Source organism: Lontra canadensis, unplaced genomic scaffold (genome assembly GCF_010015895.1).
Source record: "Lontra canadensis isolate GAN:19392208 unplaced genomic scaffold, GSC_riverotter_1.0 scaffold45, whole genome shotgun sequence".
Taxonomy (NCBI): domain Eukaryota; kingdom Metazoa; phylum Chordata; class Mammalia; order Carnivora; family Mustelidae; genus Lontra; species Lontra canadensis.
In genome coordinates, this window is record NW_022631039.1 from 8,134,397 (window position 1) to 8,159,269 (window position 24,873).

General features: G+C 53.3%; 2 protein-coding genes and 1 long non-coding RNA gene across 3 annotated transcripts in view; 1 reads left to right on the forward strand and 2 right to left on the reverse strand.

Moving 5' to 3' along the window:
- The window catches only part of ZAN (zonadhesin), a 33,628-nt gene extending 24,568 nt beyond the window's left edge, over positions 1-9,060 (reverse strand). The window contains 15 exon segments of the mRNA XM_032872534.1: positions 1-1,109; positions 1,629-1,693; positions 2,164-2,248; positions 2,487-2,758; positions 3,285-3,416; positions 3,530-3,608; positions 3,779-3,870; positions 4,191-4,355; positions 5,744-5,896; positions 6,585-6,672; positions 6,858-7,064; positions 7,066-7,130; positions 7,281-7,427; positions 7,878-7,930; positions 8,896-9,060. The exon segment at positions 1-1,109 is cut by the window's left edge and continues 10 nt beyond it. Coding sequence (XP_032728425.1) covers positions 1-1,109; positions 1,629-1,693; positions 2,164-2,248; positions 2,487-2,758; positions 3,285-3,416; positions 3,530-3,608; positions 3,779-3,870; positions 4,191-4,355; positions 5,744-5,896; positions 6,585-6,672; positions 6,858-7,064; positions 7,066-7,130; positions 7,281-7,427; positions 7,878-7,930; positions 8,896-8,972 — 2,789 coding nt within the window. The 5' untranslated portion in view covers positions 8,973-9,060.
- Positions 9,061-12,475: 3,415 nt separating this feature from the next.
- Positions 12,476-17,906, forward strand: LOC116876408. The gene is made up of 3 exons (XR_004384386.1): positions 12,476-12,526; positions 15,554-15,584; positions 17,818-17,906. It is a non-coding gene; the product is annotated as an uncharacterized LOC116876408 (long non-coding RNA).
- Positions 17,480-18,997, reverse strand: EPO (erythropoietin). The gene is given in 5 exon segments (XM_032872535.1): positions 17,480-17,951; positions 18,032-18,211; positions 18,460-18,546; positions 18,801-18,970; positions 18,973-18,997. Coding segments are annotated over 5 exon segments (618 nt in total). The 3' UTR covers positions 17,480-17,795.
- Between the last annotated feature and the right edge of the window lie 5,876 nt (positions 18,998-24,873).

The window sequence follows — 24,873 nt, forward strand, 5'->3', positions numbered from 1 at the left end:
ACAGTGGGTTTTTCTGTGGGGATGGTAGTCTTTTCAGTGGGGACAGTCTTTTTAGTAGGGACAGTGGGATTTTCTGTGGGGATGGTAGTCTTTTCAGTGGGGACAATGGGTTTTTCTGTGGGAATGGTGGTCTTTTTAGTGGGGACAGTGGGTTTTTCTGTGGGAATGGTGGTCTTTTTAGTGGGGACAGTGGGTTCTTCTGTGGGGATGGTAGGCCTTTTAGTGGGGACAGAAGAGTTTTCTGTGGGCATAGTGGTCTTCTCAGTGGGGATAGTAGGCTCTTCAGTGGGGATGGTGCATATTTTTGTGGACTCGGTGGTCTCTTCAGTGGGGATGGTGCATATTTCTGTGGACTCAGTGGTCTCTTCAGTGGGGATAGTGTGTCTTTCTGCAGGGATGGTAGTTTTTTCTATAGGGACGATGGGCTTTTCTGTGGGCATGGTGGTCTCTTCAGTGAGGACAGTGGGTTTTTCTGTGGGGATGGTGGTCTTTTCAGTGGAGATAGTGGGTTTTTCTGTGGGGATGGTGGTTTTTTCTGTGGGGACAGTGGACCTTTTAGTGGGGATGGTGGGTCTTGCTGTTGGGACAGTAAGTTTTTCTGTAGGGATGGTGAGTTCTTCAATAAGGATGGTAGGTTTAGCTGTGGAGACAGTGAGTTTTTCTGTAGGGACAGTGGACCCTTCAGTGGGGATGGTGAGTTTTGCTATGACGATAGTTGGTTTTGCTATGGGGATGGTGGGTTTTTCTGTAGACATGATGAGTTTTTCTGTGGGCATGGTGAGTTTTTCTGTGGGAATAGTGGTCTCTTCGGTAGCGATGGTGGGTTTTTCCGTGGAGACTGTAGGTCTTTCTGTGGTAACAGTAGTCCCTTCCATGGGTACCATGGGCTTTTCAGTGTGGACAATAGGCTTTTCTGTGGGCATGGTGGGTTTTTCTATGGGGATGGTGGTGTGGATGGTGGTCCTTACAGTGTGGACTGTGGGTTTTTCTGCAGGGATAGTAGGCTCTTCTGTGGGGATGGTGGTCCTTTCAGTGTTAATGGTGGTCCTTTCAGTGTGGACAGTGGGCTTTTCTGTGGAGACAGTGGGCTCTTCAGGAGGGGCTGTGGACTCCTCAATGGGGACAGTGGACTCCTCTGTGGAGATAGTGGGCTCTTCAAGGCTTAGAGAAGTCTCTTCAATGGGGACAACAGACTCTTCAGTAGAGATAGCGGATTCTTCTGTGGGGATGGTAGACTCTCCAGTGAAGACAGTGGCCTTTCTAGGAGGGACAGTGGTCTCCTCAGCAGGGACAATGGGTTTTTCAGTGGGAATAGTGGGCTCTTCTGTGGGGATGGTGGGCTTTTGAGTGGGGATGGTGAGTTTTTCTGTGGGAAAGGTGGATTTTTCTGGGGGAAAAGTAGATCTTTCTGGGGAGACAGTGGACATTTCTGAGGGCACCATGGGATTTTTTGTGGAGATAGTGGCTATTTCACTGAGGACAGTGGGTTTTTTTGTGGGGGCCATGGTATTTTCTGTGGGGACAGTGGCTATTTCACTGGGGCTAGTGTAATTTTCTGGGGGGTGCATGGGTCCTTCTGTGGCGGTCATAGTTTTCTCTGTGGGAGTCATAGGTTTTCCTGTGGAGACAGGAGTTTCAGAAGGGCCAGGGGGGGAAACTGGAGATTTGGAAGGAAGCTCTGTTGGCACTGTTCCTACAAAGAAAAACAAACAAACAATCAAGCACTGGAGTTTAGTCAAAATCATACTGTCACCTTCTTCAGTCGCTTCAAGTGGGCAGGCTCAAAGAGTAACTCACACCTCTCTCCACTTCCAAAGCCAATCTTCACTCACTTAACAAACTCTCAACAAACACTGCTCCTAATATATGTCAGACATTATGCCAGATACAGGAAACACAACACAAACAGGATGTCAGTCCTCCCTTCAGGATTGCCCGTCCACTAGATAAGGGGTTGCGGATCCAGCCACAGAAATTCACGGCATCAAAGCCACATTCACTCAAGCAAGCATCCTGGTAAGACGGGAAGGTCGAGGTGGGCAGAACATGGAACACAAAGCTGTGTGAAAACTCAAGCACGAGAGAGAACTTGATTTTCACCAGTTCCAGAGACGGTTATCTCAGATCAGGGCCCCCCTTTTGGGGCCCTGGATTTTGTCTTACCTCGACAAGTCTCATGATTGATCAAGATAAAATCCACAGCAACAACAAAGGCGGTGTTGGTACCTCTGATGGCCTCCAAGATCAGCTGAAGGTAATGAGGGACAGACAAGAGAGAAATGCAGATGAATCTAGCCTCAACAATCCAACTCTGCCCCCACTCCTTTTCAGGAACCAGGTATCCCTCTCAGGGACACCAAGTTCACCTCTGCTCCGCTCCCTTTCCAGGGGCCCCTCTTCTCAGCCCTGATTGTACCCAGGCATTATGGCCCCCCTCACCACGTTCCCCACAGACGCTGACAGGGGGCGCCCTCTCTGTCTCTCACCTGCATGGGCTGTTGATGCCCCAACGGGATGGTGACAGAGGTGTTCAGCCAGTCAGGACTCTGAGACCCGACACGTTGCCAGATAGTAGATGGGGAACTGCCCGCAGGGCTCTCCAGCAGGAGATTTAGCTTAGTGCCCTCTCCGAGGCCATACATGTGGTAGGCAAACTCCACACAGATGGCACCCGGGGCACAGAAGGGGCGGCTCACCAGTCTGGAAGACTGGCCCACCTCAGAGAACTTGTCAGCGTCGATGTAAATATAGCGACCTTCTGGGCAAAAAAGAAGGCAGTCAGAAGAAGGACAAGATGACAAACCGCCACAGGAACAACCCAGCATGGTTTTCTCTCACAACACCATGCTTTCCAAAGAGGGTCTGACGCGAGCACGCAAACTCCCCACATTGTAGCAGGTCCCCCCCCACCCCCGCTGGTGTTGGACTTCTAACTGAAGAAGGCAGGAGCCGAAAGAAAGGGAAAACCAAATCATGGGCTGCACCAGTAAATGTCTTAACTGAAAATGAGATTGTGGATTTTGAAGCCTTGGGCTCTGCGAAGTGAGATGCCTGCATTTTCCGGGGAGTTCAGTGACCCCACAGCTATGAAAGTTTTCAACTCACTCTACTTCTGTCGTCTTGCCACAGCTCAGGCACCAGCGCAGCTTCCCAGGAAACACCTGCTGGCTGGTCTTCACCATCTCCAATATCTTCTTCCATCAACCACACCAGTCAACCCCCACCCCGCCCCAGCTGGGAGAAGATTCAGTAATTTGTTGGCTTGAGGGATCCTCAATCCTCACCTCCAGAAGCACCTGTACCCTGGATGTGCATAGTTTTATTTGCATGGGTCCAGTGTCCGCCATCCCCTGATGCCTGGGCCCAGTCACAGAAGGGATGGGCATCATCTTCGAAGTCACACTGAGGAAAGCTCTCTAGGAGTCAAAATGGGAGATGTGAGCAACATGGGCCATGCTTTCTATTCCCCCCGACCCTCCCCGGCCCCCCGTTCTGAGCAATGTGATCTTTTCCGGGGCCTGGTTCTCACCCCCACAGGGAGCAGTGCTGATCGCATCCACTGCCACAGCTGGCTCTGGGGTCTCTCCAAACACACCCACCACAGTGAACTGAAAAGACACAGAAAGGGGGCTGGGAGTGAAAAAACAGCCCAAATGCCCCAACCCTCCCCCCATCTAATTTTATTCTATTCAGGAACCCAGGCACCCTGCTCCCAGTGCGCAAACCCTCAATCCATTTCAGATTGTGCAAGAGATCCTGACCTCTCGCTCCTCTGTACCTGAATTTGTCCCTGGGCTGTGTAATTGACAGAAACAGGCTGCCAGTTGGGTCCGGGTTGTCCTGAGAAGAGAGTGTGTTTCCGGATGCTGCCTGCAATGAGAGGAATCCGAGAGAGAACTGATTTATTAAGAGGACTGAAAAATGACTTCCAACGTATACTCAGAAGGATGAGTAGCAAAGAGAATACTTGGGAGCATATTCCTCTCTCCCAAATGGAAGCAGGTCCTTCTCTCTCCCTCTCCTGGAACTTGTATCTGTTTTTTTCCAGAAGCCTGATTCCACTCCACGGAGTAACTTTGCATATATCCTAGATTTCCCTAGACCCTAAGGGATGCCCCATAGTTTCCTGTCAACCTAACCCTGGGAGATGAGCCTCAGGTCCCTGGAAAGCCAGCGACTGCCAATCTCACCCAAGACGGAAGCAGAGACAGTGAGGGCTGCACCAGGAGACTGTCCACGGAGGATATAGTGGAAGGACAGGCTCAGACAGCCAGAGGAATGGCTCCGTGGGCTCAGGAGGACAGATTTCTGCCTCGGTTTTGCATTTTTGGGGTCCAGGAGCATGTAGAAGCCACCTACAAAGGAAAAGGCCAGTAAGGTGAGATGGCTGAAATTGAGGGAGTCGGGCACAGGGACAGGACTCTGGGACTGCAGGGGTCCTGAGCCTGGGAAGCCCCAACAGCTGTCTACGATCAGCCAGCGCTGAGGGGGGCCCACATCTGGCCGTGGCCTTCGAGCCTTCCAGAAATGCTTGGCAAGAATTATAATGATGCAGGCACTGCCGTACGAAACGCAGCATCCTCTCAGAAGCAGCAGGATCCCTGTCCTTTGGATTCTGATGCTTTAGGCGCCCCCTGAGTCCTGCCCTCTTCCTTTTCCCGACCCATTGGACCTCCTAGCAGCTCAGCCAGCCAATCAGCTTGGAGCTCGCTCCGTGACGCAACTGGTAGCCGGAGGAGGGGCTTAAGGCTGCGCAGGCGTGCTCGTCCCTGACTCCCACTCAGTCCCGTCAGGTGAGCGCGCTCGCACCCTGATGGGAATGGCGGCTCAGTGAAGGGCGGAAAGGGGTGGAGGGGAGAAAGTGGGGGAAGCGGGAAAAAAGGAAGGGAAGGTGGAAAAATAAGAAGCAAGAGGGAAAAAGTGAGAGAGAGAGAATTAAAACAACAGCCAGCGTTTACTGACGCCGCAGGGCTCGGCCTGGGGGCTAATGCTCAGGCGGCGGGGCGGGGGTAGGGGGCGGCGATGCCGGGCCGGGCCGGCCCCGCCCTGCTTTCCAGGGCGTCTGAGTGAGGGGAGGGGTGGTTCTCCAGGTCTTTCTAGAAGGCTGGCCTCGGGGACCCTGGGTGGCTCAGTGGGTTAAGCCTCTGCGTTCGGCTCAGGTCATGATCCCAGGGTCGTGGGATTGAGCCCCGTATAGGGCTCTCTGCTCAGCGGGGAGCATCCTCCCCTCCCCACCCCTTCCTGCCTCTCTGCCTACCTGTGATCTCTCTCACAAATAAATAGATAAAATCTTAAAAAAAAAAAAAAAAAAAGGCTGACCTCAGGCAGCGGGGAAAGAGCCCAGGAAGGAGAGAAAGTCGTTGGAGTGGGCCAGAGGGCTTATGGGCGGTGGGGGGAGACGGAGGAGAAGAGGAAAGAACAGGAAACGGAAGGAAGAGGATTGTGGATGGAGAAATGCAAAGGGACACAGAACAAAGAGGTGGGAACTTAGGAAAAAAAAAATTAAGGAGCGTGGGTTAGGTTTAGTTTGTGGGATGGCAGCGGGGCGGCCCGGGGGGAGCTGAGTGTGTGTAGTTTGCTTTCTGCTGAGTAACTTGTGCTGACCGAGTTTTGAGGTCCCTGGGGTTCACCTCGCCCCCTCCCGGAGCAGTTATTACTGCCCGGTAAGGCAAACATCGTAAGCTCCTGCAGAGGTCACTAGAAGCCCAGAAAGGCAAAGGGCGGAAGCATGGCCGTTACTCACTACCAGGGCTAGAGAAATCATCCTCGGGCCCCACATTCGGCACCCCAGAAGGCCCCTTCTTCTGGACCCACTTGGCCCCAGAGGCTGTTGGGATCCAGCTCCAGCCACAGAGATCATTTGGAACGTCGAAACTGCACGTCTGCATCATGCAGACTGAGGGGAAGAAGAGGGAGAAGGGAGGATTTAGCTTTTTCTAGGAGGAGGCAGCTCCAAAAAGTACGCCGCAGCCTGGGGTCAGAATTCCGAGTGTCAGTCTGTGGCCTACTGTCCACCGTGGGGGGGCTTAATTCCTGGGACAGATTGCTTAAGCTGCCTGTTAGTTTCTTCATTTGTAACTGGGAACAGCAGTACCCGCCTGTCATAAATTAGATCGTAAGTGAGGAGCCGCTAGCATAATCCTGTCCTCAGTAAGGGTTAGTTCCTTGCACTCAGCTTCTGGAATTTACCTTCACTTGAATTTGCTCCCCTGGAGTCTCTAATGTCAACGGAGAGGGCTGATTGTGGGTGAAACTGGGGTAATAGCTAGGGTGACCAGACATCCAGTTGGGGCCGGGAACGGAGGATTTCCCGAGATGCAGGACTTTCAGGGCAAAAAGAGGGACAGCCCAGGGCAAAGTGGAATGGTTGGTCACTCGAGAAAAGGTATCACTACAACCCTATTAAAAGAGAATCTCTCTTGCGGTGTGGCTGCTTCAGGATTCAAAGGTGTGAGATGTGGAGGCAGAGGGAAGCAAGGAGCCCTAACTCCGAGAGAAAGCAGGGTCGTGGTCCCTGAGCTACTTCTGCCACCCTCGGCAGGTGGTGGAGGCAGAGAGAAAAAGGAAGAGGGACTGGGGCTTACTGCGATTACAGGAGCCCCGATGGATAGAGATTGCATCCAGAGAGATGTCCAGGTAAGCCGTGCTGCCCCTCACTCCTTCAAACATCACCTGTGGGAGAAAGGAGGGGACCACTCACCCTGTAAGCTCCTTTGCCTCAGGCTCCCAGTTTTCCTGCCTGAATTCAGATGGCTCAGCCCCACGCCCCCTCCTTGCTCCAGCCCCTCCTGCCCACCCCCCCCCACACACACACCCAGGTTCCCCCCTGGGGCTCAAGCCTCTGCCCTTGGCCTCACCTGGCTGGGGAGGACAAGCCCCATAGGCACGGTGACAGCAGTGGGCATCCAGGAGGGGCTCTGGGTGTTAATGTGCTTCCAGAGCACGCTGGGGTGCTTTTCCTTGGTGTCCCTGAGCAGTAGCAGTCTGAGCTGGGCACCCCATGACAGCCCGAACATGTGGTAGGCGAAGTGCACACAGAGGGGGCCTTGCTCCCATATGGGGGGGGCTGCGTAGACGGGCCACCCCGCCCTGGTGGAAGGTGCTCGATTCCATGTGCAGGTAGTGGCCCTCTGGGGAAGGCAGAGCTCAGGATGGTGAGGGGGCCCTGCCGCCCCCGTCCAGAGTCCAGGCACCCACTTCCAGCTGCCTCCCTTCTCCCTGTGCCCCGGTCTGCCCGAGCCCACTTCCCAGCTGTCTCCCTAAAGCTTAGGCTTCCTCACCTCCATTGGGGTACCCCCCGGGGGGACCAGTGGTGCCGGTGGGGGAGGGCCCACTGGCTCGAATCCAGTCCCCGTCATCTGTGGACGCTTGGGTCCAGTCACAGAGGGGTTTGGAGTTATCCTCAAAGTCACACTGGGTGAGAACGGCTGGGAAGAAAGGGCTGCTCTAAGGCCAGGACAAGGGAGAGGGCCAACCTGGGGGCTGGGGTTAGCCAGGTTTCTAAGCGTAGAGAAGGCAGCCACTGGGAGATTTGGGGTCCAGAGCAGAGTTTCTTAAAAGAGAACCCGAGAAGTAAGAATCTCTTAGGAGGGATTCAGGGCAGGGGTCAAGGCAGAATGACTTCTGGCACAGGGGTGGCAAGCTGAGGGGCCAGGGGCTGGATTCAGCCAGGTGGACAGGCTTTGTCTAGGCGCATACATTTTGTTGTTGTTCGAACGTGACTGTTCCACGTAGGGCTTGGCCTCTACTCCTCCGTGTTTCCTCCACCCTCTAACATTCACTACTTGTCTGTGCCACCATCATTCAGCCCCGAGGGCACTGGAGGTGGCCGTCCCAGGGAAGGAGAGAGATCTGAACCGTGCTGGTTTCCAACTCACAGTTATCCCTTGAGCTGCGAGCAACTGCCTTCCAGTCCGGAGGCTTCTCTTTCCTTGGGGTTGATTTGGAGAAAGAAAGAAAGAATGGGGGAAAAAAGGAATATTTGTCATTATCGAGAATCATAAGCGTTGATGATCGTGAGCTTTCTGAGCGGTCATCCATGGAAGACGTTTCCTTTCGTGTTCGCCATATCATACCAGTATGGGCAGCAAACATATATTTACTTGTCTTCTTTAAAGTTTTCAAAAGGCCATCCAGCCTCCTTGCGTTAAATTCTCATCTATCTCCTAAAAAAAAGAAAAAACATCTCCCTTCCAAGCTTCTCCCATCCCCACAGGGCCCCTCAGCGCCTCTGTGCCCGAGGTGGCCTGCGTGGTAGAGGCTGGCTTTCTGGAGCGGTCCTTAAGTGTCCGAACCTGGGGAAGCTCCTTCCTTCAGATCCAAAGTGGGGACTTTGTGAGTCCCCTGCTGCCGCGTGGGTGGCAAGTGGTCCTGCCTCAGCCATAGGCCACTGAACATATAGATGAGTTACAGAGGGCTGGCCCTTCCGAACCCTCCGAACTCCCAACCCCACAGAGAGACCAGCTGCCCCTCCCCAGGTGGCGTGGGCCACACGAAACAGCCCTCCCCTTTACTCCTTCAAGTTCTATTTGCTCAGATCGTCCCCAGACAAGCTCCAGGACACCAAGCCATCCATCAGGTCTCACTGCCTCTACCTGAAGTCTCCTATCTGCTGAATTTGCCCATTTTCTGAGAGCCCCACCCCTCTTTCCTGTCTGTCTCCCCAGCTCTGTGCCCCCTCCCTCTCTCTCAAGTCCGGGCTCTGTCTTGTTCTCGCTGAGCTGCTCACACCCCTCAGTTCCAAGTTCTCGGGCTGCGGGTTTCCCCCCACCATCCCGGTTCATCATCCTCTTCCTCCCCAGGGCTGTGCCCTTCGGGTTACCCTGCTTACGCCCTCCAGCTTTGCCCTCACCCTCCCTCGGAGCCACCTCTGATCACTCCCTGAGCCCAGCTTACCGGACAGGGACAGGCAGGTGGCCCCGGCCCCAGGCAGCCCCCACCAGCAGCACCAGAGTCCAGACTGGAGGAGCCATGTGGGACCTCAGAGGCGGCTCTCGGGGGAGAGAGGAAGGCACAATAAGCCCGGGCCACTTTATCCACCCCTGACCCTCCTCGCTTGACAATCTTCGGAGAATGCCATGAAAGCCAGATAGAGAACACGGGAGCCCTCTGGGAAATGGAAACTATGAGGGTGGAAATGTAATCTCCATCAAAGAGAAATGAAGTGAGAGCAGGAGAGAAGGAAGGCAAGAAAGACAAGAGAAAGAGACTCAGAGAACCCGTCTGGGAAGTCTAACATCCAACAAAAGGGTTCAAAACAGAAGGAACCAAGGAGAAGAAATGCCTTAAGAGAAACCACACAGGAAGATTTCCCGGGACTGAGATACAGTCTCTTGATTAGAAGGGGTCTCGTTTGATGAATGCAAGGACACCCATGGAAGGCATGTCATGAGATTCGAGAGTAGCAGGGGGGAAGAGAAGACCCTAACCACTTTCAGATAGAAAAAAGCAAGTCACATACTTTCTAAGGATTGGGAATCAGCATGGCGTCAGGCTTTTCAATAGCAACCATGGGTTCTAAAAGGCCATGGAACATTGTCTGCAGAATTCCAATGGAAAATCATTTCAAACCTAAAATTCTATAGCTGGCAACAGTGGCATAAACGACTGGCCAGTCAAATGAGGTGGGACTGGAAACGCTTAATGGCAGAGAACTGAAAAAGACAAGTCCCACAGAAGACATGCCACCAGCTGGTAAACATTGGAAAAGAGGTTCTGTTTCACTAGTACTAAGGAAAATGCTAGTCAAAACTACAGCTGTCACAGTGACCACCGTTTAAGTGACTGAAAGCATTGCGTGTTGGCCAGGATGTAGGTAGACACTCAAATACACTGGTGCTAAGACTGTAGGTTGGGGAAGACTTCTCAGAAGGTAATGTGACAGTGACTCTTAAACTTTCTAGCGTGCATGGTTTCGACCCACCTTATTTTTCTAGGAATCTCTCCACAGAAATCCACGTGTATTTGCCTAAAGCTGGGCACACCTTAAAGATGATCATTGGCGTATGGGTTATAATAGGAAAAAAAAAATCAAGATTACCTAAATGTTTACCAGCAGATAGACAGTTGGATCACACTCAAGGAATATTTTTTCATATGAAGGAATATTATGGAGGTATTAAAAAGAATGGCACCCTTCAAAAATTAAAAATAGACTTACCATAGGGTCCAGCAATTCCACTTCTGGGTGCGTAGACCCAAAAGAATTAAAAGCAAAGACTTGAAGAGAGGCAGTATTTGCCATAACCAAAAGGTGAGAGCAGCCCAAGAGTCAAACAAAATATGGTGTATTCGTACAATGGGATATCATTCCACCTTTGAAGTGAGGAAATTCTCACACATGCTACACCATGGAGGAGACGATGCTGAGTAAAGCAAGCCCGACACAGAAGGACAAATATAGGATTCCGCTTATCCTAGTTAACTGCAGCAGTCAAACTCCCAGAGACGGGAAGTAAAATGGCCATTGCCGAGAATGGGGAGTTAGTGCTTAACTGGGACAGAATTTCCGTTGGGGAAGATGAAAAGATTCCGTGGATGGCCAGCGGTGATGGTTTCCCAGTGTGAATGTACTTAATGACACTGAATGGTGCACTTAGAAATGGTTAAGAAGAGGGATGCCTGGCCGGCTCAGTGGGAAGAGCATGAGACTCTTGATCTTGGGATCGTGAGTTCGAGCCCCATGTTGGGTGTAGAGATGACTTAAATAAATAAGATTTTTTTTTAAAGATTTTAAAATGGTTAAGAATGGGGCGCCTGGGTGGCTCAATCCTTAAGCATCTGCCTTCGGCTCAGGTCATGATTCCAGGGTCCTGGGATCGAACCCCACATCGGGCTCCCTGCTCGGCGGGAAGCCTGCTTATCCCTCTCCCACTCTTCCTGTTTGTGTTCCCTTTCTTGCTGTGTCTCTTGCAAATAAATAAAATCTTAAAAAAAAAAAATGGTTGATAAGGTAAATTTTATGTTATGAGTCTTTCCACAATTAAAAATTATTTCACGGGGTGCCAGGGTGGCTTGTATTTCCTCTCTTGCTGTGTCTCTCTCTCAAATAAATAAAATATTTAAAAATAAATAAAAATAATTTCAGAAATATTGCTTGATGTTCTAACACTGTTAAAGCTTATTTCTGGCTTAAAGAAGAAGGGAATGATGATAGATCGAGATGTTCTGATAGTGGAAGGAGAACCTGCATATGTTACTAAATGAAAGAGGCTGAAAAGCCCAGAACACAGACAATAGGAGGGACAAGCCGGCTCTGCAAAGGGAGGGGTGGGGAGGGGACCTTCCCGAGGCATGTTTAGTAGCCTCTGTTTTTTGTTCGTTTGTTTTTCAAAGATTTTATTTATTTATTTATTTATTTATTTAACGGAGAAAGAGAAAATAAGCAGGGAGAGCAGCAGAGAGAGAGGAAGAAGGAGAAGCAGGCTCCCCCGCTCACCAGGGGACCGCCCCCCCCCCCCCGCCTTTGCAGGGCTCAAACGCAGGACCCTGGGATCAGGACCTGAGCCAAAAGCAGATGCTCAACCGACTGAGCCACCCAGGTGCCCCTAAAGATTTTATTTTTAAGTAATCTCTACACCCAACATGGGACTCAGATTCATAACCCTGAGATCAAGGGTCGCAGGCTCCACTGCCTAAGCCAGACAAGTGCCTGTGGCAGCCTTTGTTTTACCTGTGGAGTAGAAGGCGAGCAGAGAAAGCTCTGGGGGCAAGCAGGCCACAGCAATATCCCTCTCAGGGGCTCCATGGCAGTCCTGCCCACAGCCAACTCACCCCTACCTTCCAGCTTGGGCTCATACCAGCTGCCCTCCTCTGGCCAACGCCTTCCTTGCCCAGCACACTTTACAATCCTCAGGGCTTCTCACCACACACCCTCTGAGGGGCTGACCACAGGTGGCCAAGCAGACAAGCACTTTGGTAGGGAGCGCGTAGGGGTCCCTGGCTCCCCAGGTCCCTGGTGACAGGAAGGGAAAGTTTTTGGAAAGAGGTGACACCTGAGAGGCTTTCTAAGCCACAGAGAGATGGTAATGAGGCAAAGAAGTTGGGATGGCACAATCAGGAAGAGAGAATGTTCCAGGCTTAGAGGGAGCATGATATTTTTAAAGAATGGTCTGCGTCGGGGGTGCCTGTGTGGCTCAGTGGGTTAAAGCCTCTGCCTTCAGCTTGGGTCATGATCCCAGGGTCCTGGGATCGAGCCCCGCATGGGGCTCTCTGCTCACCGGGGATCCTGCTTCCTCCTCTCTCTCTGCCTACTTGTGGTCTCTGTTTGTCAAATAAATAAATAAAATCTTAAAAAAAAAAAATGGGAATGGCGTGTGTGTGTGTGTGTGTGTGTAACACTGGGAAGAGGCAGGGACCCTGTCTTGGGGAACCTTGAATGCTTTGAGGAACCACCAAAAGTTTTTAAACAACAAGGGTTACCTGACCCGACTTGCATTTTCAAAAGGCCACTCGGGCAGCCTGGGCAGATGTGGACCAGAGTGGGGCCTGGCTGGAGCTGGGGGGACAGAAGAGGAGGCTGTCAAGGGTGAGAGATGGTGGCATAGTTGCACACTAACATCAAGACAGCACGAGAGGGGACATGAGCAGATCGAGAACTTTCCAGAAGCCAGAAACAGCCATTCTTGCGGGCTAACCTCACTGAACCTCATGTCCTCCTCACTGTAAAATTATTGTCCTCATTTTCCAGGTGTAGAAACTGAACTCCAAAGAAACAAATCGTGTCCAAATTTCCCATATCCCACCACACCCAGGTGTTCCTAGAAACCTTTGGTTTCATTCCCTTCACCTCAGCAGCCCCCTACTCTCTGCCATCAAATCTACGCCCAGGGCACTGGGCCTTTGCCCCTGACAAGTGAAAGGGGATGCCTGGGACAGCCATTCTCACGAGCCAGGGAGGGGCCGGTACAGTCGTGCACCAGGCATTGGAGAGGCAAGTCCCCAACCCCCTCACAGACCTGGGGACTCCTGCCTAAATGAGCACCGATAGGACCACCGAGGGGTCAGATCAGGGGAGAGAGAGATCCTCTCTGCCTCTTGACATCAAAGCGGGACATGTAAAGGATGCCCAGCCCCCACCCTGATCGACCCTTCCTCCATACCAGGTTAGGAGAACAATCAACAGAGGGACAGAGCCAGGAAATGGTTAACCCAGGGAAGAGCCGCAGAAGCAAATTGACCCACAGCCCCTCCTGGTTGGGCAATAAGTCCTCTGAGGGCTGCTTTTGCTGACCTCTCTTTGGCGCCACAGAGCCACAGAGCGGGACAGTCACAGCTTCCAACCTGTCTGGGGTGGGGGTTGGTGTGCGAGGCAGGACAGGATGGGGTGGTGGTGTGGAAGGACACCACAGGGCTCTGCATTTTGGGTTGTCAGAATGCACAAGGCCCCTGAGGGTTTGTCACTTGGTCAAGCCTAGCAGCTGCAGGCAGAGGTGTGAGGGACCCCGGCATGTGGAAGAACCCCAAAAGTGCTCCAGAGAATTAACGCCAGTCCTGGCTTTGCTGTGTTTCCTTAAACAGTACTCTCCCTCTCTGGGCCTTAGTTTGCTCTTCTGCAAAATGGAGAGACTAGCACAGCTAAGTTCTTTTAAAAGCAGAAATAGTGGGCAGGTCACATAAATTTTTTTTATTAATCAATTTTTTTAAATCAAGAGGAGAGGGGGCACCTGGGTGGCTCAGTCGGTTAAGCCTCAGGTCATGATCTCAGGGTCCTGGGATCAAGCCCTGCATCAGGCTCTCCACTCAGCAGGGAGCCTGCTTCCTCCTCTCTCTCTGCCTGCCTCTCTGCCTACTTGGGATCTCTGTCAAATAAATAAAATCTTGGGGGGAAAAAAAGAGTTCATGGACATTTGGTCATGACTCACATAAATTGGGAAACCATACTACTGTCTGCTTTTCTGTGGCCAATCATCTTTCATAATGTCATTTTATGATGGAATTATAGAGGAATTACCTTCAACCAGCTGGAAAAAAAAAATGTAGTTAACATTCAGCTTCGATTCCAATGTCTAAGAGGCCCCATTTAGCTAATTCAAATCCAGCATCACTCATCTGCTATGATGAGAAGAGGATTCCGAGTAGTTCAGGAAAATCTTAGGTGACCTGTGGGCTGGGGTCAAACAGGTGCTTTTGGTCAGCCTGATGGTCAGGCCCAGGGAGAAGGTTTGGGCCAATAGGAGGCAGTCAAGGTGGGAGCTAGGGCTGTAGGAGGTGGCTGAGTTGGTCCCTAGTTCTGGGGGACTTGGGTGGTGGGGAGGATAGGAGGGAAGACGTGGGAGCCAAAGGCAGGAGATGGAGCGGGGAGGAGATTTTATTTTTTTAAGATTGATTGATTGATTGATTGATTTGAGGAGGGGCAGAGGGAGAGAATCCCAAGCAGACTTCCTGCTGAATGAGGGTCTTGATCCCATGACCCATGAGATCATAACCTGAGCCAAAACCAAGAGTCAGACATTCAACTGACTGAACCACCCAGATGCCCCTTGGGGCAGAGTTGATACTGAGAGAGGGAAGGGCCTAATGGCTCCGTGACCTGGAGCTGCTTCCTCCCCTCCAAGTCACTCCCTCTACTCTCCTTTCCTTATGATCCCTGCTTCTGCTAGAAGAAGGAACAGGAATCAGAGAGCCTGGGTCCTTCCTGGTCCTTATCTTCCGCTTAGTATCTTAACGCCTGGGCAAGACCCATAATCTCTCTGGGCCTCGGTTTCTTCCTCGGCAAAATGGAGATCCCCCACCATCTCTGCCCTCCTCATGCAGTTAGGAGAGCAAATAAGAAAATGCCCAGGAAGGCACCTCATAAATCGCAGAGCACTCTACAAACAGAAAGCATCTCCATTAAACAATTATGTAATCCGCTGACTCAGAACTGGGCGGCACTGGCTCCTGTCCTGCCAGGAAGTTAGCAGAGCTGGCTCCATCATTTTACGTGGTGGAACTAGGTTGTATTCTCCCCATCTGGCAAATAGGGTTGATACCTAAGGGCCTCCTGTTTCATGGACATGTGAGAATCGCTGCAGATCCTGTAGGCTCCCGAGTTTAATATATTGTGAATCACCATAACAATAGTACAGAGGAAAGTTCACATCCCCAGCCTGCACTGGAAGACCATTTGAAATCTGGCAACACCCTCCTGGGGCGGGGGGTGTCTCTTTGGAGGACATTGGGCTGCGAGAGGCACAGACTGTCATTTCACGTTTTCCTAGCGCTTGGTGCAAAGGCTGCCACAAAGTAGGCACTCTGTAAATGTGGAATAAATGAGTTACATTTTTTTTAAAAAGATTTTATTTATCTATTTGACAGACAGAGATCACAAGTAGGCTGAGAGGCAGGCAGAGAGAGAGGGGGAAGCAGGCTCCCCACTGACCAGAAAGCCCGATGCAGGGCTCGACCCCAGGACCCAAGACCATGACCTGAGTTGAAGGCAGAGGCTTAACCCACTGAGCCACCCAGGCGCCCCAATGAGTTACATTTTTAATGTCTTAGCACACTGGCCCCAGGTCATATGGTTCAGGTTCCATTAACTTTAACTTTGTTTTGTTTTGTTGATAGAAAGCAGTAAGCAGTCTGAAAAGAAGTCAAGGAATAAGGTAGGTGGCCCTGACTTGTGGGTAAAAAAGATCCAGGTACTGGATGGGCCCGGGGAATGTCTAGGTGGCACAATGGGCTAAGATGTGCTTGGGGGTCATGAGTCCTAAACCTTGGGTTTGGGTCCTAGTTGCCATTCTTAGCTGCATGCCTTGGGTTTCAGGACAGTTCTCTTAGCTTCTTGCCATCGAGAAAGACAAATTCCTCCCTTCCTGATTCACAGCAGTGGGGCAAGAACCAGATGCCATCCGTGGAAACCTCAATACAAAAAAATTTTTTTAAGATTTTATTTATCTATTTGACAGACAGAGATCACAAGTAGGCAGGGCCGGGCAAAGCAGGCTCCCCTGCTTGAGCAGAGACCCGACGCGGGGCTCGACCCCAGGACCCTGAGATCATGACCTGAGCCAAGGGCAGAGGCTTTAACCCACTGAGCCACCCAGGCGCCCCTGCAATACAAATTTTTATTGGAATGTGCAAAGATCACCACTCCAGGAGTTCTTTCACTTGTAGATGTCTCTAACATTTCCCAGTAGGGCCTGAAGAGGGCACTGTACCCCAGGAGCTGGGTTGGCCAGGGTGAAAATTCTCCTTTGGGTCTATCTCTGCGTTGATTTCTCCCACCACGCTTCACCCCTGCCCCCAGCACACACATATACTTGGCGAATACCTCCAATCCCCCAACCTACCCCTAATTTGCCCTGCTGCAAGTTACAAAAATGTTCTCTTTTGCTATTTTCAGGGGTACGGGCTGACTTCTCTAAGTTTTGTGATACGAGCAGAAAGACTAGTCCCCACATATATGATAATGGTCAGGACTGGTCTCTTGGGGTACGTTGCAGCTGAAGCATCATTTCTGGGGAGGAATTTGAGGTGGATCGTTGAGAGTAATGGGTGAAATTAGAAGTAGAGATGGAGAGCAGAAGCTGAGTGAGTTTGTTCTGTGTCCCCCATCCCAGGGGCGCAGGGAGGGATTATAAGGAAGGTAAGTGACTAGGTGAGAGCTGGGGGCACTTGGGGGTTCCTGCTACCTTGGCTTTGGGCAGTTAGTATATTTTTCCATCTGTTCCATGGGAATGACCGTGGAAACTTTCTCCAAGTCGTGCAAGGAATAAAATGAGGTCATGGAAGCGAACCACCTAGAATAGCCCTGGGCATGGAGCGCTCAGTGAGACCACTGTCGGGAACGTGGCTCCTTCTGCAAGTTCCAGGGGAGAGAGCATTAATGGTGACCATCCCCAGGCAAGGAAAGGGGTCAGCTGAATTTAGAGATGGCAAAGGCTGATGCAGGAATGTGGCTTTAGCCAGAGACGCCACAGAGAAGAAGAAAGAAAAAATAAGGGGCCACTGGCCAGAACTAGAAGCTGCCACCAGCCCCCAAAGGGGCTCCTGTTTCCTTGATGGCAGCTGTAGCTCACTAAAGAGCATTGCCAGCTGCATACTGAGGAATAGCCTTGAATGGAACCACCTTATTGACCGGCGTGGGCAGAGCTGTGGCCTCAAGCCCAGTGGGGTCAAGAGGTCAGACAGGCCATGCGAGGCAGCACGTAGGGCCTGGACCCCCTCCACCTCTAGTTTCCCAGGGCTGTGGCCTGCTGCCAGGGTGGGAGCAGGGCCTGGGAAGTAGGGGGCTCCCGGGAAAACAGAAAAGTCAAGAGCCATGATGTGGTTTCAGTTCTTGCCAGTGAGATTGAAAAATACACAGAACTTGGACCCAGTGAGAGCCAGGGGCCAGCCCCCATCCCATCGTCATGGCTCCCACACCCTTTGTCCAGTGGGTTCTTGCTGTCATGGGAGTATCTATGAGACCTGGAGAATTCACGGCTTGCCACCGAAATTCTCCAGTCCCTCCTGTCCTTGCCTGATAGGTGCAAAAAAGAGGTATTTGCCCTCCAGCTTGGCCTGGCATCACCGTTCAGCAGGGCACTGAGGTGAGTTTTGGTGTCTCCCCAGCAAGGCTCTGTCCCCAAGTTTAAGCCGATTTCCTCCGACTTCCTCCTGCTTCGGGGCCTCAGGCTGGCCCTATGACATCCTTAGATCTGGACAGTCCTTCTGGCCCTTGAGATGTCACCCCTGGCCGTGGAGTGTCCGTGGGACAGGCTAGTGCTGAGCTGCTCACCCCTCGACAGGGGTCAGGAGTGGGGGTGCAGAGGCGTGGCACAGACAGCAGTGGTAAGTGAGGTGGTGGACGTGTCCAGGGTGGGAGCACCTGGTCACCTGTCCCCTCTCCTGCAGGCCTCCCCTGTGTACAGCGTCAGCTTGCCCCGCAGGAAATTGGAGTAGATTCGGAAAAGTTTGCACAAAGTATCAACAGTGAATGTTCGGAGTGGAGCAGCAGAAGCTTCCTCTGGAAGGGAGCTGGCCTCCTTCTGCCAAGGAGACAACAGAAAGTTACCGCAGTCGGGGGAAGGGGGGGACCCTGGAGGTGAGGTGTGAGGCTCCTACCCACCTGGGCTCCCAGCGCCCGCAGCAGGGAGGTGAGGCTGCGTAGGCTACTGACGGCTTTGTCCACATGCAGCCGCAGGATCTCAGACGGCTGCGAGGCGTTGGCCAACAGGGCCTGGCCCCGCACGATGGCTTCCGAGAGCAGAGCCAGGCCCTGCCAGACTTCCACGGCCTGCTGCCCGACCTAAAGCAAATGGAGACTTGGAGTCAGCAGCCCAAGCCCCCCTCCCTCTCAGCAGCCCCAAGCACCAGCCTGAACAAAGTGAAGGCTTAGAATCAGTTTTGTTGAACGAATGAATGAATGAATGAATGAACAAGAACAAACGAAGGAACATAATGCATTCAGCCCTCATCTTCTTCTGTCGCTCTCCCTCCCATCCCATCAGGTTCCCACAATGAGACTCCCCATGAAGAAGGAAAAAATAAACTCACGTCCATCCTCTTCCAGGTGTAGAAATTAACCTTGGTGTCTGGGACGGTGATATTCTCACTGAAGCTGCAGCCTTGAGCACAGCCCATCTGAAATGCACCCGCCGGGGTGGGTTGGGGTGGGTCAGGCTCCCCAAAAGCTCCGTCCACCTTTGGCCCTTACCTAGCTTCCAGGTGAGCACTGGAGACACCACTTGTATCACTTCCACTGGGGGCTCTGACTTCCCACCTTCTCCACCCGTGAACCAAGTACCAGGAAGGGGATTCCGGTTCCTGGATCCTGGAGGACACCCTTGGACTCCTGAGAGTGAGTTCTGTGGACTGTCCTGAGGAGGGGGCCTCACCGTGACATTTTCTGCCTCCCGGGCCTCCAGGATGTATCTCTCCAGGACTCGGCTGTCACAAATGAGGCGAGGGGGGGCGCCCAGGACTGGGAGGCCCAGAGGAAGCAGCAGCAAAGACAGCAGAAGCAACAGGGCAGGACATTCTAGAAAAGAGTGCCAGGCTGAGTGTATGGCTTTGGAGTGGCAGGTTCACACATCCTGCTCCATTGCCCCCAGCGAGGCGCTCCGGACCCCCCACCTTCCCAGCGCTCGAGTTCTGCCTCCTCTGCCTTCATTCAATCCGCTGCGGCACACACCCTCCCCCGTAAACTACCGGCATCCACTTCTCCAGGACAAACTTCGATCCCGGTGTGACAGAGGCGTCCCTTTTCACAGATCCCGGTGATTGCTCCAAGACCCAGGTATCCGCTGTCCCCCCCTCGCACGTAGCAGCCCTTCTTCTCCCGGAACCCCCCAACCGCGCCCCCTTGTCCAGGTCGGATTTCACCTTTCACAGGGGCTCCTTAAGCCCTGCCGGCACGTGGAGGCTGCCCCATCCCCCTTGCCCTTCCGGGGTCCTTGGCAGGTTGTCGGTCCTTGAACCCAGTCACCTCGGGGCCACTAGCCCCAGCGGTAAATTCCTGCTCAAACAGGGGCCCGGGCGGGCGGGGGCTCCTCTGGCCGGCGAGTACTCACCGCACACCCCCATCTCCGCGCCTCCCCCGGCCCCTCAGCGACCAGGGGCTCGGCCGGCGCCCTTGCCGGGAGCCCTCATCCTGGGAATCGCGGTGGGGCAGGGCCGCGGGTCCCCACCGCCCGAAGTAGGGGGCCGCCGTCCAGGGGCCGCCGAGCTGGGGTCGCACGGAGCGAACGCAAGGCTCTCGGCCAGGGTCCGCGAGGAGTGGCGCGCGGCGACCGGCCGGGGTTGGCCCGGGGACTGCGGCTCGGCCGGGGGTCGGGGCTGTTATCAGCATGTGTGCGTGCGTGTGTGGGGGTGGGGGGCAGGCTGTGTGCGTGAGGGGTCGCCAGAGGTAAGGGCCAGAGGGGTCAGACCGGGGCAGGACGCCTGGGTCCGGGGCTCGCCGGGGTGGGAGGAGAGCGGCCGCAGGAGCGGAGCGGGGCACCAGTGTGCCCCGCCGACCCCGGGTTCTGGGAGGCGCGACTGGGTGCTCACCGGCGGGAGGTGCGCATTCCCATTCCGGGAAAGGCTGGGGACCTCGTGGCTCCCCCCATCCCGGGGTGGGGGTGTGGTTGCGGGGGGCGGGTTGGCACGTCCCAGTCTTGGGCGGGGGTTCAGAGCTGGGAACGCCGGTTCCTGGCAGAGGCAAGCTGCCTTCCTTCTCACGATCCCAGTATATGTTCTAGAAGCCAGTATTGTTTATGTTGAGGAATTTGATGGGGGCACACGGAGTAAGAAATGTGGGGGTCTTCTGTCCCCCACTCTTCACTTTTCTAGGACTCTGAAAGCCCAGAACTTGAACTTTGAGGGCACTGGGCACATGGTCTGTTGTGCAGGACACGTGTGCACTTTGACATCCTTTTTGTTCTTTGTTGTTTGGGGTTTTGACCTGTGATATAGGTTAGCTTGCCTGGCGAAATTCGTTAGAACTCTGAAACAGGGCTGTTCCCCAGACAGGTGGTGGCTGAGATTTGCAGCTAAGCCTCAGGGGCTTCTAGGAAGCAGGGGGCCAAGCCCCCTAGAGCAGGAGTCGGAGGCGGGCTGGCCTCTCACACCTTGGAAAGTGGTCTCAGTCCTGAGCCTCAGTGCCCTGAGTCAAAGCAGGGTGTGTGATGAGGTCTCCGTTCCAAAGTCCTACAAATACAGGTAGTTATGTATCTTTCCTGGCTTCCTTCCCAGTTCTGTGACAAGAAAGATATTTTATTCACAGGATCAGTGCCTTCTTTGTGCAAGTCAGGTGACTACAAACTTTGCAAGACAAAAAAGATGTGTTTGAGAGCTAGCTCCCGCCTCCTGGAGTTTGTAGCTTACAACAGAGATAAGATGGGTACACAGGGCAGTGGGTGAGGACCGGAGCGTTCAGAGCCTAGCAGGAAGGGTTTGGAAGAGACAGAGCTCATTGTTAGCTAGGGGAGTCGATGAATATTTGATGCAGAGGGTGACATGAGCTCAGCCTTGAGTGGCCCCCCGCATTTCAGTAGGAAGAGATGTGAAGTGGGAATGAAGGCAGTTCAGCAAGGGAAAGGGGGGAGGGGTCAGGTGTGTCAGGATGGAGGGTGTGGACTGCAAAGGTGGCCGACACTAGGCCGGAGGGCTGGTTAGGGAGTGGTCGGGTTGTGAAGGGCCTTGAATGCCGCTCTTAAGAATTTGGATTTGGGGCACCTGGGTGGCTCACTTGTTTGAGCATCCGGCTCTTGGTTTCAGCAGGTCGTGATCTCATGGGTCATGCAATAGAGCCCTGCATGGGCCCCACGCTCAGCGGGGAATTTGCTGGAAAGATTCTCTCCCTCTGGCCCACCCCGCCATGTGTGCAGGCACGCTCTCTCTAAAATAAAAAAAAGAAGGGGCGCCTGGGTGGCTCAGTGGGTTAAGCCTCTGCCTTCAGCTCAGGTCATGATCTCAGGGTCCTGAGACCTCTGCTCAGCAGGGAGACTGCTTACCCCCTCTCTCTGCCTGCCTCTCTGCCTACTTGTGATCTCTCTCTCTCTCTCTCTCTCTGTGTGTGTGTGTCAAATAAATAAATAAATAAACTCCTTTAAAAAAATAAAATAAAAAAAGAAGTCTTAATTTAATTTAATTTAATTTAATCTGTGTGTGTGTCAAATAAATAAATAAATAAAATCTTTTAAAAAATAAAATAAAATAAAGAAGTCTTAATTTTTTTTTTTTTTTTTTTTTTTTTAGGAATTTGGATTTTGTTTGTAAAGAGTGGGAAGCACTCATTCATTCGTTTATTTGGGAAATGAATATTCATCTAAGAAATACATATGAGTACCTAATTGTGGCCGGGGACCTGGGGATAGAATGAAACAGACAAGAGGGCCTACCCTGGTGGGGCTGACATTCTAGTGGTGAGGCGAGAAGACCAAGACAAAAATGAATGAAAGAGGATCTGCCAGGGCAACAATGGACCAAGGAGACCGGGCATGGAAGGGACCAGGAGTGTTGGCGGAGGCTGCAGGTTTAGATGGGGCAGTCGGGGAAGCCGTGCTGAGTGTGACTTGAATAAAGGCAGATGGAGGTGAGGGAGGGAACCGTCAGGTGGGGTAGAGCATGATTAAAGAGGGGGTCAGGAGAAGGAGAGGCGGGACACAGAGGCTGGTGTGCCTCCCGTGGGAAGTCATGAGGGCCTGACTCGCTCGGATCCCCCTCCTCTGCCCTCTGCTCACCTCCAGGCCCTGTTCTGGGGTCCCGCCTCAACCCTGGCATCCTGACTCCCAGTCTGCACACCCAACTATGCCTCTGGTCCCAGTTTGCCTCTTAGCACCCAGGCAGCTTCCCAGCCCTGCCTGGCCTTCGGAGCCGGGGTCTGCTTCCCTCCCAGATCCCAGCTGTGGGACGAGCACACGTACACTCACGTCCACACACGTCCACACATGCGTTCTGGCCCGACTCCCCCTACCCCCCAGCCACTGCTGTCCGGTCCCCTGACTCCTGCGTCACTGCCCTGACCTGACCATGGAGAGGGGGCCGGGGACGGATGGGGGTGGGGGGTAGACACGGCCTAAGGAGACAGAGGAGAGGAGGAGCCTTTTGGACTGTGGGACTTGCTGTTTCCCTCATAGCAACTTGTGGGAGGCCTGACTTCACCTCTGCCTTCAAGGAAGGAGGAGAGATGGACCATAAGCACCAGTGCCCAAGTGGTAGGGCCTACTGGCTGGGGCTGGTGCTGGCTCATCCTCTGGGACTTTTGGAGAAAACCCTCTGATCGCAGCTGGGGGAGAGAAGGTGCAGGAGAGGATCTCGGTCCTCCCCACACCCACCCCCTAAGCTATAGCAATTCTGCCAGAGGGCAGAGCCTGGTATGGGGGCCAACTTCAACCCAGGTTCTCTTGTCTACTGCCCAGCAGGGTCCAGCTACCTGCCCTTGATATCAGGGGACCCTGAAAAGCAGAGAGAAAACAGGAAGCTCCTTGGGGCTTCCCCTCTCACACGGGCCACCCCCTGCCAGTGCCCCCTCCATCTGCCTCTGTGTGTCCCTCTGGCACGGTGCGGGCTGCTGCAAAGGGTCTCCTCCCTGATCTCTCCTGTCAATCCCCACTAGTTCCCCCCTTGAATAGCCTCATTCGTGTCATACCCCTGAGCAGGAGCCTGCTGTGGCTCCTGGTTGCGTCAGCTCTGAGACCCTCTGTGTTCTGCCATCTACCCACCTCTCCAGCCTATTCCCCCACTTTGCTCATTCCCTTTCCTTCCATCACATGAACTCAGTTAGATGCTTCCCGCCTTTGGCTCACTCTGTGCTTTTCACCTGCATCACCTTCTCACACTATCTCCCCCCTCTCCATTCTTCAAAGCCCAAACCAAAGCCTTACGCTCCTCTCTGAAGCTTTCCCTGATCCCCCCGCAGAAAGTTCTCTCCTTCTGCACTGCCGTCATTTATGGATGTGGCTTAGGCCTCCTGCCAGCTGGGCCACCATGCACGGCTTTCAAGATGGAGCACTGCACAACTCTGGGAGGCGCCGTTCATACAGACTCACAGGGAATGGAACTCTCTGTTGTCACACAGCACAGGTGACTTGTTCATCAGAAAGAGCAGAGGATGGTGTAGGGTGGGTCTTGTTCATCTTGGGACCCCCAGGGACCTAGCATGTTGCCTCTTTATGGTATGTGTTATAGGTGGTCCCTCCACTCCGGAGACCTGAGAGAAGGGGAGACCTAAAGTGGAGAAGTGAGCCATTCAGTGTCTCAGTGCTTGCTGGAGCCAGGCTGCATAACCTAGCTCCGGGATCTCGGGGGCCTGGGAAGCCTCCATCCACTTCCTGAGCAGCAGCCACTGAGGCAGGGTCTGAAAAGGGATGGGTGTGACAGGAGGATGGCGGGGGTGGAGGCAGGCTCTGTTCCATGGAGACTTCCTGGCAGCCGCTTGAGACCGAAAGTCCAAGGAGAAGCAAATTTACAGCTCCCCTGAGCTCCCCCAGACCCCAAGGCAGCACGAAGCCCCAGCTGCCTGGAGTTGTGTTAGGGACGAAGGAGGGGGGGACTCTGGGCCTCCCTTCAGTGGCTCTCAGCTTGGCTGGAGGGTTCAGCCAGCAGCCTGCAAGACCTTCTGTGCGGGGATGTGAGGTGGCCAGGGACTGTGGAGGGTATGGTGGGGTGGTGGAGGGCTTCCTGGCCCTTGGGGAGTTGGGAAAAGAACAAGAAGGCTGGAGAACAGATTCCTGCTGGAGAACCAAAGAAATTCTTGTCCAAAGGCCGATTTGGAGAAACTGAGGCAAGGGCTGCTTGCTGGGCCATAAAGTAGCCGGGAGAACCGGACATCCAGGTGTCTTCTCTCAACAAGCATTGGCTGTGCGGCCCAGCAGCATAACGGGGTCCTGTAAACAAGGGAGCCCAGATTAGTGGCCTGAGCTCTGCCACTTACGAGCAGCCGGCTTGGACTAGTGATTTTACTTTTGAGCCTACGGATGGCGGATGCTAGTAATTGCTTCCCCCGGCTGTCCTGGGTTATGTAACACCCGGAGGAGGGTGATCAATAAAGCCTGGCTGTTCTTACTGCATGAGCTCTGCTTCAGCATCCCTCCTAGTTGTCCTCCCTTTGGAGGGCTAGAGACCAAACCTCCATCATCTTCTCCGGACTTCCTCCAGCACCCTCCCCTGTTCCCTCTGGGGAGCTGGGCACAGGCTAATGGCACCGTATCTCTGCTGTTGTAGCTGTCCCCCACCCCGCAAGCATCTCACCGGAAGGTGTCACGAGAACTGTGGGGTGTGGATGGAGGTATCCAAGGGTCCAGGCGCTGACTGCACTTTGGAGAAACTTGCCCTTGAACACCACTGGGTGAAATGGAGTCACTGTGGACGTTGCCGGTGGGTTAAGAGGCAGGTATCAAGCCTATAGGCTCTTTCTACTTAGAATATAGGTCAAGATCTCCTCAAGGCAAGGTTACAGAAGCCTTAGACCTACTCCTAAGCATCCAA